Source organism: Cherax quadricarinatus, unplaced genomic scaffold, assembly GCF_038502225.1.
Source record: "Cherax quadricarinatus isolate ZL_2023a unplaced genomic scaffold, ASM3850222v1 Contig161, whole genome shotgun sequence".
NCBI lineage: Eukaryota > Metazoa > Arthropoda > Malacostraca > Decapoda > Parastacidae > Cherax > Cherax quadricarinatus.
In genome coordinates this window covers 23,531-41,535 of record NW_027195187.1, presented here as the reverse complement: position 1 = coordinate 41,535, position 18,005 = coordinate 23,531, and the positions used below count along the sequence as shown (strand labels likewise).

At 25.7% G+C, this 18,005-nt stretch overlaps 1 protein-coding gene across 1 annotated transcript; it reads right to left on the bottom strand.

Moving 5' to 3' along the window:
- Positions 1 to 14,020: 14,020 nt before the first annotated feature.
- On the bottom strand, positions 14,021 to 15,533 carry LOC128705356 (innexin inx2-like). The gene is made up of 5 exons (XM_053800557.2): positions 15,225 to 15,533; positions 14,879 to 15,120; positions 14,569 to 14,766; positions 14,189 to 14,364; positions 14,021 to 14,088 (listed from the first exon to the last, which is right to left on the bottom strand). The coding sequence occupies exons 1-5, from the start codon at positions 15,531 to 15,533 to the stop codon at positions 14,021 to 14,023; spliced, it is 993 nt and encodes a 330-aa protein (XP_053656532.2).
- Between the last annotated feature and the right edge of the window lie 2,472 nt (positions 15,534 to 18,005).

The following is an 18,005-nucleotide window of genomic DNA, read 5'->3' as shown; positions in this document are numbered from 1 at the left end:
GTGATTATTAATCAGCATTATATGCCATTTCATCAACTCTATTATCGATATTGCAGAGAACCTTATTCAAAGTCCCTTTGATAGAAGAACAGATAACAATAATTAAGAATTTATTATACTCTTTTTTTTATACAAAAATCGAATTACAGATGATTTACACAATAACAAGACATTTTTAGTTAGTAATATAACAGAAGGTTTATGCCATTTAAATTCGTCGTTATTACATCATATTTTCCAAAATGTAACTATTACTAATTATTATTATTTGTCAGAAAAAAGTTAAGAATATGATTTCATAATTGTTTTAAAAAATAGTATTGATTATGATAAGGATCAAATAACCATTTCAATGAAAAGATAAAGAAATTAACCAATGTAACTTTAATTATTTTTAAATTATTTTATTGGCCAAATGTAATAAAATCAGAAACACAATTATTTCGTTTAATATACAATGTATCTAGATATGATTTTATTAAAAATATGAAATTTGATACTGAATTTCCAAAAATTATTTATGTTGGAGGAAAAGAATATGATTCTACATGTTGGAAGAAATGTTTTGTTTCCAAAATTTTAAAATTTTATCAGATTTCAACAATATCTGAGGATCTCACTACACTTATTTATTATCCTAGACATTATTACACTCGATAAAACAAAACTAGTCATGATGAACTAGTTAGTTATACTTGAAACCTTTATGTCTTTACAATATAAGCAATCACATTCTAGTCCTTTTTCAACTTGCCTTTAGTTTTTTAATTAACTCTTTTGAGGTTTTCATTTTCTTTAAATTAAAATTCAATTTCTTGTTAAGGATACTACGTTCCAAGTCACTCATATTTTCTTTTTAAAAGACACCACTTGTAGTTTTATTTCCAGTCTCCTTTTATTGTAGTTTCATCCACTTCTGTTTTTGCTGTTTGAGTCTCATCAGCAATCTTATTTATTATATCAATATCCATTTTTTTTTTTTTTGACATAAAGGCCAAGAAAGAGAAGGAATAATAAAAGTAGAGAAAAATTAAAATGAAGATAAAGAAAGAAAAATAGTAATGGTAAATGTAAAATAAGGAGAAAGAAAGTAAAATAATGGTAAAGGTAGATTGAATATCCATTCAAAACACCTGAAATAAAACAATTACATTAAAATTAATATTTTATATATTTTTAGTAAGTTTTAAATGTTTTTAAGTTTAAACTATAATTATGATCAACTCTTAAAATATATTTTCAAGTGTAACCTAATTAATAGTCTCATGAAATGAAAATAAATATTAACAAAATTAATTTATATTATAATAAATACATATTAAATAACTTACCGGTAAGGAGAAAAGAATATGGATAAAGATTATGGTGGTGTGGTGTGTAGTGTAAAGTATCCTCTTATATATAACTAGTTAAACGAGTTATTAATTGTTAATTTCAGAAATATTCCTTCAAGACATAAAGACATTTTTGATGAGGATTTGTTAAACTGTTGTGTTAATCAGCATTATATACCATTTCGTTATGTCAAATTTATTATATTTAATATTGAAAATATTAATTTTTCTCCTTTGTTTGAAATAATAAATAGATTTTCTCTATAGATTGTATTTGATTTTTTTGACTTATAATTTGTTCACTTATAATTTTAATAATACAGAATTCTGATATATTTATTATACTCTTTTTTATATGAAAATCAAATTAAAAATACTCTAATGACATGTGAACAAGCACGAATAGTTAATCATTTATTAAAATGGAATACTTTCAAGGCTTAAATATTTCCGAGTTGTTAATTCTACTCTTTACTAAATATAATAACAAGACATTTTTAATTAGTAATATAAAAAAAGGTTTAAGTCATTTTAAACTTATTATTATTAAATTATATTTTCAAAAATGTAACTATTACAAATTATTATTATTTGTCAAAAATATCTTTAGAAAAAATATGATTTCATAATTATTTTAAAAATAGTATTGATAATGATGTAGATAAAATAAACCTTTAAATTAAAAATAAAATTAATAATACTGTGGAAAAAAACAATTGAAAAGATAAAGAAACTAACCAATGTCACTCTAATTATTTTTGAATCATTAGATATTGATTGGTAGGTTACCACTGAAAAAATTTTCTGCCAAATAAAAGCATATTAAAATTAGAAATATTACGATATTCTCGTTTAATATACAATGTATCTAGTATATATGAAATTTAATACTAAATTTTCCAAAATGATTTGTGTTGAAAGAGAATGAATATATAGCATAGAATATATGTTTTTTTTTAAATTTTTGGATTTTTGTCAAACATTCGATGATTATACTTTAGAAACTAAATAAATTATGAATACAACAATAATAAAAATAGTAAAAAAATAATAACTGGTCAAAAGCATATATATTAAAATCAGAAATATAATATTTTTATTTAATATACAATATATTAAATTTCAGTTATATTTAATACATGGAATTTGGTACTGAATTTCTCAACATTAAAAATATAAATATAAAAATAACATTTTAGTTTATGAACAGTGAAAACTTTAAATAGCAACAGTTGGTAACTCGTATAACTATATAAGTGGATCCTTGCATCTCACACACACACTCTCTCTCTTGCCATCATCTCTATACATATCTTTTTCTCCTTAAATGGTAAGTAAAGTATTATTTTTTTTTTAGTTTACTCTGACTCTTTGATGCTAAAAGAAAATAAGGAACAAAAAATTAACTTTATTAACAGAAAATGGTAGTTTAGTAATTAATTTAATTTACTCTATCATTTTTTGTTTTTAAAATTAATTAATTTAACCACATTCAATCAGCTCTACAATAAATTCATTACGTAAGTCAGAATACCTAGATATTGACCAGTAGTTTATTATCGTATCCCCTCATTCTTATATATATATTTAAGAAGAGAGAAAACTATAATAAATTAATGGAACACCATCATCAGTTCTTCAATTAATTTGACCTTACTAACTTTAGCACAAAAAATAATAGGTTAGTTAATTAATTAAATACTGATCTAATATTTTTCGTTCAAAGTTAGAAAGAAGATTCTTCATACTCTTCGGAAATTGAAAGATAAACCTGTGGCAGTGATTTCAAATAGAGTATAAGGTTGATTAATCTATGAAATAATTTTGAACCTAAAAAAAAGAATTGTTAATTTTATATATATTTTATAAATTTTATGTACATTTTGTTTAATTTATTTACTTAGTGTATATAAAACTGTGGCATATTATTACCCTTAGGTATATAAAATTAAAAAGACAATATTTTATTTAAAAAAATTAAGTGTAATTTAAAACTGAACTAAAAATATGAAACATTAACTAAAAAAAAATCAAATATTAATTTTTATTTGTTTTATTTCAGGTGTGTGGAATGGATATTACAATAAATAAATGAAAATGCCCTCAATTCCTAAAATTCTTGAAAATAAAAACCCTCTTCTGTCCAGTCTTCAAACACCTCCTCCTCCTCCTCCTCCTCCTCTTCCTCCTCTTTATTCTCCCCCACCACCTCCTCCTCCTCCCCCTTCTTCTTCTTCTTCTTCTCCTCCCTATTCTCCTTCTCAAACTCCCCCTCCTCCTTATTCTTCTCCTATTCCTTCCCCTCACCCTCTTCCTCTTTCTAGTACCTCTTTTATTTTTTGTTTAAATAACACAAATGCTACTATTACTAGTTCTACTATCCCTAATTTTGTAGATAATCTTATACTTCTAACAACTTTACTTTCTCTTTCTACTCCTTCTTCTCGGTCTTTATCTCCTACTACTACTACCCCCCTTTCTACTCCTTTTTCTATTTCTCGACCTTTATCTCCTACTTCTTCTATTTCTACACCTCCTTCTCTTTCTCGGCCTTTATCTCCTACTTCTTCTCCTACTTCTTCTCCTATTTCTTCTCCTATTTCTCTTTCTCGGCCTTCATCTCCTATTCCTTTCTCAGAAGTAGTGTCTCCTATTCCTCTTCCAGAAAAATAAAGAAATGGATACTCCAAAAACAATATATCTGATTGCTGATGCTGATAATGTAGAGCAGTGTGTTAAGAATATGTTTACTAATGATGACGATAAGCAATCTGAAATGTACGACTATGCTACTACTGAAGAAAGTACTAAAAGAAAAACAGCAGAAGAAACAGACACTATTACAACAAAAATAGAAGAGGATGATACAAAAAAAACAGAAGATGAATATTACATAGTTTATGAAACTACAAGAGAAACTACTACTACTGAAGATGAAAGTACTAAAAGAAAAACAGCAGAAGAAACAGACACTACTACAACAAAAATAGAAGAGGATGTTATAAGAAAAACAGCAGAAGAAACAGATAGTGATGCTATAAGAAAAACAGCAGAAGAAACAGATAGTGATGAACATACTACAACAAAAACAGAAGAGGATGATGCTATAAGAAAAACAGCAAAAGAAATAGATAGTGATGAACATACTACTACAACAAAAACAGAAGTGGATGATGCTATTACTGAAACAATTAATGATGAAGATACTAAGTTGTGTATTTTAAAAAGAAAAAAAGAAAGTCAAATTCTTCATGAAGGTCTGAATTTAACTTTAAAGAAAATGAAAGAATCAAAAGAAATAGTTAAAGAAGCAAAAGAAACTATTAAAAAAACAAAAGAAGTAATTAAAAAATTAAATAATAAGATAGACTTAACATATGAGTGTATTAATTTTATTAATGAAAATGTAAAGTCTTAAAAGATTTAATTGTGGCTAGGTGCCAGTTCAAACTGGGTCAGTTCATAATTGACCAACCAGTTCTTCATTTCATTGTGGCTAGGTGCCAGTTCAAACTTGGGGGTCAGTTCATAATTGACCAACCAGTTTTCATTTCATTGTGGCTAGGTGCCAGTTCAAACTTGGGGGTCAGTTCATAATTGACCAACCAGTTTTCATTTCATTGTGGCTAGGTGCCAGTTCAAACTTGGGGGTCAATTCATAATTGACCAACCAGTTTTCATTTCATTGTGGCTAGGTGCCAGTTCAAACTTGGGGGTCAATTCATAATTGACCAACCAGTTTTCATTTCATTGTGGCTAGGTGCCAGTTCAAACTTGGGGGTCAATTCATAATTGACCAACCAGTTTTCATTTCATTGTGGCTCATATTTTTGTCAGTTTATGAGCAATTTCATATCAATTTTTTTTGTGGATAGGCACTAGGTGCTAAAAGAATTTTAGCTATGTATCCCCATCTTACTGTATCAGTTAATATTTTTATTATGGCTAGGTTCCAGTTTGTACTTGTTTTATGAGTTGTATTGAGATTCCAGTTTGTACTGTTTTATAGTTAGGTTGTATTGAGATTTGTGTAATTGGCTGTGCTAGTTTATGAATGACTAAGTGTCAGTAGTCAGTATTGTATTATGCACCAAGTAATATTAATGAGTAGCTGCTATGTACTTTGCTTTATAACTGTATCAGTAGTTCTGTTTAATGAATAATAAAAATGATTAAAATAGAATTAGAATTAATTATTCTTTTAATAATATATCCAAGTATTTTAATTATTATAAACTGGTTCACTATAAAAAAAACTTTGAAGTTAGAATATAATAATTCTCCTCCATTAATGATAAATTCAATAAGAAATACTAAAAATTCTCATATAATTAAATATATACAAAAAGAAGAAGAAAAAGAAAATTATTGTCTTAATAATGGTTCTCCGGTATATGATAATAATTTCTTATTTATTTTATGTTCTTGTCCCAAAAATTATGTTGGAATTCATTGTGAATATGAAAATACAATGATAAAACCAGATAAAGAAAAAATATTTTTAAAAATATAAAAAAAATTATTTTTAAAAATATAAATATAAAATTAGAAAAAAATATATAAATAATGACAGAAATAGTTGAGAGAGGAAGACAAAGAATTGGATATGCTCTACCAATGATAAAAGAGTATAATCCTAGTGAACGAATATATTGTGATTCTGATGAAGGAACTTTTACTAATATAGTAAAATATCTTAATACTGATAATACTAACAACACTACTAAAATGAAAACACAAATATATGGATTTGGTGTTTCAGAAAAAATGAAAGGCAAATCTACAGTTTTTGTTAATCAATTAGAAAATGGAGAAATTCATAATTTATATCGTTCGTTTTTCTTAAGGAATATGATAAGTGGATCTCATGTAGTTAAATTACCCAGTTTAAAGAATTTTCATTTTGTTTTAGATGTTGATTTAAAACAATATAAAGAAGTAATAGTTAATTGTCCTCGATTATCTACTATTGAATACCTAGAATATAAAGTTAGAAAGCAGTCATCCACTTCTTCTTCTGCAATTAAAATTTTAGACAAAAATAATAAACAAAATTTTTATCCAAATTATATTGTTTATGAACTTATTTATCATTTGACTAATTCTGTAGGATTATACTGGACTCCAGTATATATTATGGGTAAAACAGAAACTTTTGCTTTTGGATTTCATATTGAAATTCCTTATATTTCGCTATGTTATTATGATTTTGCCCTATTGGTAAATTCATGTAAGCAATTATTAGAAGATTTTGTTGACAGTAATACTAATTATAGTATTTTTGGTTCTCAAAAGATAAATTCAAGTTTTTTATTAGATTCTGTACGAGAAATGGATTGCACTTATTTACCTTATGCAGTATTTTTTAATAATTATGTATATGATATATATACTACTCCTCCAGAATTACATAATAATTTGATATTTCCAAATATTGAAACTACTTTCAATATTTTTAATATTTGTAAAAATCAAGAAAAAAATAATATTATTGGATTTGATACTTTTATTTGTAAAAATGAATTATCTACTGATTACTTTTCAAATAGTTTAAAAGCATTTATTAGAAATAAAAATGATAATTATACAGAAAATTATTTAAAAAGTAATAGTAATAGTAGTTCTAATAGTGATTATGATGAAAATCACCAATCTCAAGAACAACACAACAATTCTATTAATATTGTAACACGGTCACTAACAGTGACTATTTCACAATATAAGCTTTTGGTTGGATATTTTCTTATTCCCTCTACAAAATTAAAGGTATTAAAACTACCAATATATAAATTAATAAATTTATTTCCAAAATATTTAAATAATAATAATAGTAAAAATGGTGATGGAAATTTAATAGAAGCATTAATACAATTTCCAGAAAGTAAAATTTTAATTCGTGAAATTCCTCACTATCTTCGATTTATAGAAAATTCTGTAGATAATATTAATAATAATAATAATAATGTAATTGGAAACATCAGAATGTTACCAATTTATATTGAACAGATTTTCACTATTAAACCTTTGAGATCATTGTCAGTTATAGGATGTGATGAAATAGAAGATACAGAACCTTTTTTTCTACAAAAATTACAACCATATAATATTTTACATATTGTTCGTTTATGTTCTAAGGATTCTCGACATTATCACACGGTTAATTTTCTTTTGTCTCTTCTTTATGTATACCGAAAAGCAAACAAAAAAGCTAGTATAATTGAATATAAAGATTATCATCATTTTATTTCTAATGTAGTGGAAGTTTACCGAGAAAACCAAATGGATATAGAATCTCTCTATGAAATGATTTATATTCTCACCAAACACAAAGCTTCGGAACAATTAAAAAATGATTTAGAAGATTGGATTATATTATGCCTTTTAAATTTACTTATCATAAATGATAATGTTGTTTCTATTCACGAAGCATTTAAGATGATTCCTCGAAATGAACCTCTAAGATCAAATTTTGCTAATCAAATGGAACTGACTATGTTAGATAATGACGAATATCGAATTGTTCCTTCTGCTAACAGTAATACTAATCCATCGAGAATTCCTCGTATTATAATTGGTTATACAATATTACAAAATTTTAATACATCAGATTATAATAATTTATTAGCAATTTTTAAGCCTATTATATGTGAAAAAAATTCTCGTTACATTTATGTTTGGGATAATAACAAAAGAAAATGGACCAAGGCTCATGGACAAATAAGTACTTCACTTCTAGTTCCAGAACTGACATATATTTCCCGCCTCATTTTACAAACTGAGAGTTTATTATGTACATATTTAGAACAATTACAACAAATTGAACAACAAATACAAAAACAGACAGAACCCAAAGAAGAAGAATCAAAAAAAAAAACACAAAAACAAAAAATGCAACAACAAGAATTTCAACAACAACAACAACCAATACAACAAAAAGATCAATCATTAAAATCCTCTTCTACAATGTCCTCCTTTGACCCTATAGAAAATCCTAAAAAAAATAAAAGGAAAAAAGAGAGTAGTTCCAATAATTGTTACAGTACAGTTAATATACAAACGAAAAAAAATAATACATTATTGTGTATGGTAAATTCAATTAAAAGTTTTTACACTACCTCTGGACAACAGTTTTGGTAATCCCGCACCTCCTCCTAACTTCCAAACTACGAATTCTCTGCATTATATTCACACCACACATTGCCCTCAGACATGACATCTCCACTGCCTCCAGCCTTCTCCTCGCTGCAACATTCATCACCCACGCTTCACACCCATATAAGAGCGTTGGTAAAACTATACTCTCATACATTCCCCTCTTTGCCTCCAAGGACAAAGTTCTTTGTCTCCACAGACTCCTAAGTGCACCACTCACTCTTTTTCCCTCATCAATTCTATGATTCACCTCATCTTTCATAGACCCATCCGCTGACACGTCCACTCCCAAATATCTGAATACGTTCACCTCCTCCATACTCTCTCCCTCCAATCTGATATTCAATCTTTCATCACCTAATCTTTTTGTTATCCTCATAACCTTACTCTTTCCTGTATTCACCTTTAATTTTCTTCTTTTGCACACCCTACCAAATTCATCCACCAATATGGATATATTAGCTCATACGGCTCATAAAGGTCTCCAAGAACGAACCCACGATTTAGGTCGAGGTGGGAAAGCAGTGAAAATATGGTATATGGATGAAATGAGTACAACTAAACCATTAAATGCTCTCTTTTTAAAACAACTGAGTGGCAATTCTCCAGTATGGATTCGTCAAAATTATGCTGATGGAGAAACCTACTATTTAGCCACCTCCATTTTTTTATTCGGTAATAATTGTCCTTCATTTACTGAATATGATTCGGCTCTTATACAAAGGCTTCGATTTATTTCATTTCGATCACGTTTTGATTCGGATATTCCTACATCATTTGAGTTTTCAATTTTTCCTCAATTTCCTCTTATAACCAATGAACGAAAAAAACTACGACTTAATGAAGGTATGATGGCTCTTTTTATTCATGCAAATTGTCATCGTAATCTTGATTCGCCATGGTTTGTTGATGTGCATAGTAATTATTTTGTGGGAAATATTCCAACAAATATTAGAGAATCAACAGAATTTTATTCTCCTGAACGAGGAATAGTCTCTAGAATTATGGAAGCATGTAACTTAGTTGAAAATAAATTTGGTATTGTTACTTTGAAACGATTATCAACTCTTTTAAAAAATTTTCCCAAAGCATTAAAAAATATCACTATTTCTGATGCTCATAAATTTGTAGAAAACACATATCCAACATTATCTCTATTAAATTCCCATAATTTATTAGAAGGACTCCCTGAATCACATTTAGATGAATTTACAACCGTTGTAATTCAAGGAATTTCAGAATCTAATCGACTAACAAACGATAATATAATTGAACATAATCAAAATGTAAATAATTAAATGAACAATATTTTTTTTTTAATTAATCATCTATATAATCTGTTGATATAGTAAAATTTTCCATTATAAAAATGGAAGAACAACAGGTGCAAAACAATATGGAACAGTCTAATAATGAAAAAGAAGAACAAATTATAAATAATTTTATTATGTCAATAAAATTATTACTGTTTTGTTCAAAAAATCTTATAAATTATTATTTAAAAGATGAAATAATTTTATCAAATGATAGTCTTGAATCTGAACTTCAAAAACTACTGGACAATAACAATTCATTAAATAGTAATACTAATAATATTATTGATAATAAAATGGATAACAAAGAAGAAGTACAAAACTGCAACAAGGAAAGTGATGAAAAAGAAAAAGTAGAAGATTTGGACAATAAAGAAGTTAATGTCATTGTTGAAGTAGAATCTTTTATTAATACTGCTAGCAGTAATGAAAATGTAGTAGTTTCTGATAAAAATGAAAAAGACGGTGTTATTGCAACGTTAGATGCTACCAGTGATTTTGCCGAAGATTATAACAAAGAAGAAGAAGAAGAAGAAGTAGAAGTTTTGGACAATAAAGAAGTTAATGTCATTGTTGAAGTAGAATCTTTTATAAATACTGCAAGCAGTAATGAAAATGTAGTAGTTACTGATAAAAATGAAAAAGACAGTGTTATTACAACATTAGATGCTACCAGTGATTTTGCCGAAGACTATAACAAAGAAGAAGAAGATGAAAATGTAGTAGTTTCTGATAAAAATGAAAAAGACAGTGTTATTGCAACGTTAGATGCTACCAGTGATTTTGCCAAAGACTATAACAAAGAAGAAGAAGATGAAAATGTAGTAGTTTCTGATAAAAATGAAAAAGACGGTGTTATTGCAACATTAGATGCTACCAGTGATTTTACCGAAGACTATAACAAAGAAGAAGAAGAAGAAGATTTTTCCGAAGACTATATATTTCAAAGTGAAGAAGAAGAAGAAGAAGAAGAAGAAGAAGAAGAAGAAAACTATGTGTCATCAGAAGAAGATAAAGAGGATAAAATGAAAGAAGATAAACCTATTGTTAATATTCCAGATATTAAACTTGAAAATTTTTTTTCAGAAAAAGTATCAAATTCATTAAGACGTAAACTTGAAGAATGATAATAATAATGTTTCAATATAAGTTTTCAAATTTAAATTATTGAAAAAATTGTTCTCAGAATTTATGTAATTAAAAAAATAAAATTGAAGTAAACAATAATCCTGTGAGTAATCAATCCTCCACTATATATATAAAAGTTTTCCATTCATTTCCACACTGAAAATTTTTAAATTCAATGTTACTGTTATTCATCATTTTATTAGGTATAACTAATGGAATTAAAAGTAAGTATAGATTTAAATGTATAATATTTAAATTACTGAATAAAAAAATTTGAAAATATATTTATTTATTTATATAAATTTTTCCTTTTTTTTTTTTTACAGATGATGATTCCTACTTTAATGATTCAATCTTTGATTGGATTTTTAAAGAAAAAAACTGTATACCAGCTAAAATTCACATATCATGGCCTAATATAAATGTATATCTTTATGATTATTATTTAAATCATACATCATTACCACTTGTATTAAAAACATGTCATTATTATGAAATTGCTATACCTTGCAATGATAGTAATTCAAAGATTGAAGAAGAAATTGATATATGTATTACCACTAACATGAAAAGGAATCTTTTAAAGGTTCTTATGTATTTAGAATATTTACATGATTGTTTAAATTTTGAGTCTTTTTACACTAATGATAAAGCTGTACAAAATTATTATGAAAATAACTCTCTGATGGTTATTAATGCTACACTTTATAAAAATTGTAAATGTAAGTTTGAAAATTTATATTCATCTCTTTACATTATATTTATCTTTTTACATTATATTCTATCAGTATTTTTTTTGGCAATTTCCATAGCTATACTATTATATGTAAGTAACCGAAATAATTATGTTAAAATGAAATTGTTTGTCTAACTGAAAGGATGTTTATAAAAATTTTACTGATTAAAATTGTATGAGTTAAATCTTGGAAATTATAAATAAAAAATAAAAAAATGTTCTTTAAACTTCAAATCTTCTTTAACCTAGTCTCAAAGATCTATCACACCTAATTATGGAGCCAGCTAATACGGAAGAATCATCATCACTTTCTAAATTATGGGGAACAAAACTAATTATGGCGTGATTACACACCTAACAACACAGTATAAACCTATTAAAAGGAAAATGTATATAACTTTAAAGGAAGTTATGAAAACTGACCATTCTTTCACTTTGGAAGAACTGGATTCTCGGAAAAATGTTAATAAGGGTGTAGTGATGCAATACCCACTGATGTTTCCCATCGAAGCAATGTAAAAGAGTTGGCGACAGGTAACGTACAAACTCAGCAAGTCTTTATTCAGCATATATGGAAGAACTAACAAAAAGAGGAAACAAAAAAAACTAGAAACAAAAATAAAAGACAACGAAGAAATATGAAAAAAAAGTGGCGCAATCTTAACCACAGATTACAACAACTCAAATAATATCACTGCTTAAAACCTACCGACAACGGATTTAGAATCTCTCTTGCTAATTAAAGTATTTACGGGACTAACAGTCTGGGTCAGTTTGACTTGTACAGGAAGAAAGGTGACATGACATAGCAGTTAACAAACAACAAAACACATTTTCTATAAATAAACTTAAAACAAAACGTTTTGTCCATTTTATATATATAAGTTGAACTCTTAACTGAAATGTGTGTTAGTAGGAGACTTGACTGGGGAGTGTAAACACGTGTTAAGTAAGTCTCATCTTAACAATAATGTGTGTTAGTAGGAAGCTTGATTAGTGTGTAAACAGGTGTTATAGTAGTCAGATATTTTTTATAAAATGTTATTATCAAACTTATATTTTATTAATTATTTTCAGGTTAGAAATGGTTGCTTCATATAATAGTGGTATCCTAGTACAAGCTTTGGTACGTGTTCCAGGTAGTGGTAACAATGATAATTCAGCAGTTCTTTTAAATTTGGGCCGAACATCTGATTTAGCTGCAAGAGTTAATGTACCTTCAAGATTACCTCCATCTTTAACACAGAATAGAAGGTTAATAAAACCTAAAAACAATTCTGAAGATGATAAACCACCACCACCATCATCTCAAAAACGAAAGATTGAAGAACAAATGTGTTCTTCATCATTACCATCACAGAAGCGTCCATGTACCCAACCAGTAATTTTAATGCCTATTAAAATTCCCATTAAAAATGGTGCTGTAGATGTGTCTGAACTATTAAAAAATTCAGTTTTAACACAGAAAAGGAAGTCAGCAGAACCTAGAAACAATTCTGTAGATGATAAACCACCACCATCATCATCTCAAAACCAAAAGCTTGAGGAGGAACAAATGTCTTCTTCATCATTACATTCCATTAGTCCATGTACCCAACCAGTAATTTTAATGCCTATTAAAATTCCCATTAAAAATGGTGCTGTAGATGTGTCTGAACTATTAAAAAATTCAGTACCTAGAAACAATTCTGTAGATGATAAACCACCACCATCATCATCTCAAAAACAAAAGCTTGAGGAGGAACAAATGTCTTCTTCATCATTATATCCCATTAGTCCATGTACCCAACCAGTAATTTTAATGCCTATTAAAATTCCCATTAAAACTGGTGGTGCAAATCATATAGATTTGTTTGAACTATTAAAAGATTTTGAAATGCTCAAAAAAGAAAATGATGATCTTAAAAAACACATGGAAACATTTAGAAAAGTATTTGCAAATAAAAAACTATTACTTTCTTTTAGCAAAAGACTAATTCATTTGCTGTAATTCAATTTTTGAAGCTGATCTAAAAACTTATATTACTACAAATATGACTATGAATATTTAAAATATGTAATTGTTTAATATTTTGATTTGAATATTTAAAATTTATGTATAAATGTTTTATATTTTGAGTCTTTTTATATTAATTCTTTACATTATACTCTTTTTCTCATGATTTTTTTGAAATAATTTTGTTTATACTATTATGTTAAAAAAAATGTTTGAAGTTTGAACATTGAATGAAATTTTGGATATTAAAAATAAAATAAATGAAAGAATTATTTCATTTTATTATACTTTGTTTATTTCGTTCCATCACTTGGAAATAAAGAGAATGTTATATCTTGTGCTTGTATTGGCCATAAGATTATTATCTTTGAAGACTTAAATCTAATTTTTGAATAAATTCTTCGTAGATCAGTGAATCCATATTTTTGGCTGAAAAGATATAAAATCAATTAACGTTTAAATTTTTTTATATTTTTTTATGAAATATTTTTCAATATTTAAATATTTAGTTAATCTTTAATAAACTAACCTAATTGATATAAAAAGAACCAGTCGCCTATTTTACATTTTTTGGAAATTTTTTTAATTGAAAGACGATGGTGACGATGAACTTTCATAATTAGAATGGTATTTCTAATAATGGGTACAAAAGTTGCTAGTCGGTATATTATACCCAATACTGAACACACTGCCAATATGATAAACCTAAAATAATAAAAAAAGTTTAACTATAGCAAATATCAATTATTATTATTGTTGTTGTGCCGAATATGTAAAACTGGTCAATTAGCAAGAACTCCTTTAAAATTAAGTTATTTTTGGAATTTTCTCTTAAAGATATATTATTTTCATTAGCCTATTTGAAATGATATTATTATTATGTAATATAACTAATAATTATTAACTTACCAAAAATATAAAAAAAGAAATATTTTTTCATTAACTATATTCAGAGAAAGAACACAAAGACTATCAATTTTTTCTATAGATCCAGATGAACCATGTTTGTATAAAGTACACGTTGCTACTTTTGGGAATAATTCATTCATATGTGTACTGGAAGCTATTACTTGAGTACCATAAGTTAAAAATTTGTATCCTAAAAATCTAAAAAAAAAAAATCATTATTATTATATTATATTGTATTATTATTGTTTAAATATAGTTAGTAATATCATCATATATTATTAATTTAAAAAATAATATTAATGTAACGTACCTATTAGTCAAGTATATTTGTCCTATAACATTTACGAAATTAAGAATTTCGCAGCCAAAAAATTTGTAAACATAAATATTTTGAGAATGTAAGTTGAGTGTAAAATAGTTTATTAAGTATTTAATTCTATTCTGTTTAATTGTATCATCTACAATAGAATTATTGAGATGAGAGACTAACATCTTAATCTTTCCTCCTTCTAATATTTTCCATAAGTAATGAGGAAAGTAAAACATCATAATCTGTGTAAATTAGAAAAAAATAATTAAATTATGTTTTACTTAAAAAAAAAATAATATTTTTATTATTCTATTAATGATATATATAATAAAAAAAATTAACTAACCTGAAAATAGAGAAATAAGGCAACCCATTGGTAATATTTATGATAAAATTTGATTTTTCCATCCTTTGAAGTAGTATAGGTAGAAAGAATCCAACAATACAGGTTCATGACTTTAGAATCGATATCATTTACTACACAGTCAATTGGATCACCAAAATATTGTTTCTGTGTTATTAATATACAAAATATAAGTAAAAATATTATTGTTATTTTATAATGAAGAGAAAATATTATATTATTAATATGAAAATCCTTTGTGTGAATATTTTTGAAATATTTTTTATGGACATTATTAAAGACTGCATACATAATTAAATCTTTTAAAGACTAATTATTGAAATATATATATTTGAATATTTTTTTTTATGATTTATTTTTTTTTTACTCATTTATATATAAATAAATCATTAATATTTTTTAGCATTTATATATAAATTATTAATATTTTTAAACTCTATTAAAAACATGGAGAACCAATTGAAAAATACTAAAAACTCTCTCAATATTGTAGTAAATACAGAAAAAAAAGTTATTAATAATTTTATCTTATCAATTAAATTGTTTTTAATTTGTACTAAACAATGGTTTAATTACTATTTTAGTAAAGATTATAATGACAGATCTAGACTTAGAATTAAATTAGAAAAAATGTTTGATGATGAAATAAAAAAAAAATTAGAGAAATAAATTAGATAAAATGTGTAATGAATTAAAAAATAATTCAGTTTTTAATAATAATCTAAAACAGAAAATAAACAAGAACAAGAAAAAGAAGATAGAAATAAAAGATACATGCTTCATTATGTAATATGGATAAATATTAACATTTTTTCATTATATATGATTGAAATATTTTTGAAATACTCAATTATTTAAAATAAAATTTGTTCTGTAATTTGAATATTTTTTTATTTTTTTTTACTAACCATTTATATATAAATTATTTATATGTTTTTAATTTTATTATAAATATGGAGAACCAAATGGAAGACACTAAAATGTCTCTCAATACAAATAAAAAAGTTATCAGTAATTTTATCTTATCAATTAAATTGTTTTTAATTTGTACTAAACAATGGTTTGATTACTATTTTAGTAAAGATTATAATGACAGGGCAAGACTTGATAAAAAAATGGTAATTAAAATAAATAAAATGTATGATGAAGTAAAAAAAAATAGTGAAAAAAAGAAAATTAAATTAGATAACAAAAACAATTCAATTTCTAATAAGTCTAGAAGAAAAAATAGAACAAGGAAAAGAAAATCAACATAAAAAAGATACTTTATTATATAATATCAATAATAATTATAAATATTAACATTTTTTCCATTATACATAATTGAATATTTTTCATTGTATATTTTTTTAAGGCATTACAAATCTTTCATTATTTTTTGATTTGCAAATTTTGTTTAATGACTCTCTCTTATATGTTTTGATAATGTGATAATATTTTTATAAGGAATATTACAATAATTACATAAAAAAAGTTTTCCATCTGCATCTACTGTGTGTATACGTTCATGCTTTCTCAAATACTTTGAAGTAAATGGTTTCTGACACCATTTACAAAGTTTTTCTACAAGTGTAAGTGGTTTTAAACCCAAATGTACTACATTTATATGTTTCCTCAAAGCATATTGACGAGTAAAACTCATATGACAATAATTACAAATGAATTTTTCACCAGTGTGAATTTTTAAATGTTGTCGTAAATAAGAATTACTGCACAATGTTTTATTACATATTTTACATTGTACTCGTTTACTCTTTGGTTTAATGTGAGGTTTTGATAGATTTGAAAGTTGGGGCTGTTTTGAATTATAATTTACTATCATCTTATTTTGGAGGGGTAGTGTAGTTTGAAGTGAATTTGTTTTCTCTAAATACTGTGGCTCACTCTCTTGATTGGCAGTTAACCCTCCTAATAAATTTTCTTGTATTAATGAGTTTGTGTAGTTTGATATTATCATATCCATTATTAATGAATTTGTGTAGTTATACCATATTGTATCCAAAGTGTTTTGAAAAGATGATGTCATTATATTTGTTTCTAAACACTTGACAGACGAAATGAAGTTCTTAAGTACCGTCTGATTGATTAATTTTCGTTTCTGTAATAAGAGAAATAATAAAAATTTTCAATTTACTATATATAAACTTTTATATCATAATTTAAATTATTTTACACAAACAAGAAATATATATATAAAAAAACGGAAGAATGTACCATAATACTTTGAATAAGTATGTTAATTTTACAATTGTGACTATGTTGATGATATTATTGCCTGTATCGCCTACATCGGATAATGAAAAAAAGTGTATCTTTTTGTATCCAAGAGATCTTTTAAAAAAGAATAACAATATTTTATTTCCACTTCCTATAATTATACAAGTTGAAGATCATAATCAAAAACCTTGGGAAAGCTATTGGGAGGTGGTGACTAAAGAAAACACTTCAATAGTGTGTATTGAAATAAATGGTAATAAAACTGATACTACAATTCGCTATAAAATTTCAAATTGTAATGACAGTAATGAGTGGCAACATCGAATTTTCTATCCTGAATTCAATCCTGGTAGAGGATTGTGGAATAATATTTATTCTATCTTTTTAAATGTTGCCGACAATGATTTGAGTATCGATCTTAACTATAATAAAAATTATACTATTAATTACCATTTTAACATAACTAATCAAAGTTTAGATAAAAAACAACAACAACAAGAGTCTTTAATTGAATGGAGTATTAAAATAATTAATATTACAATAGAA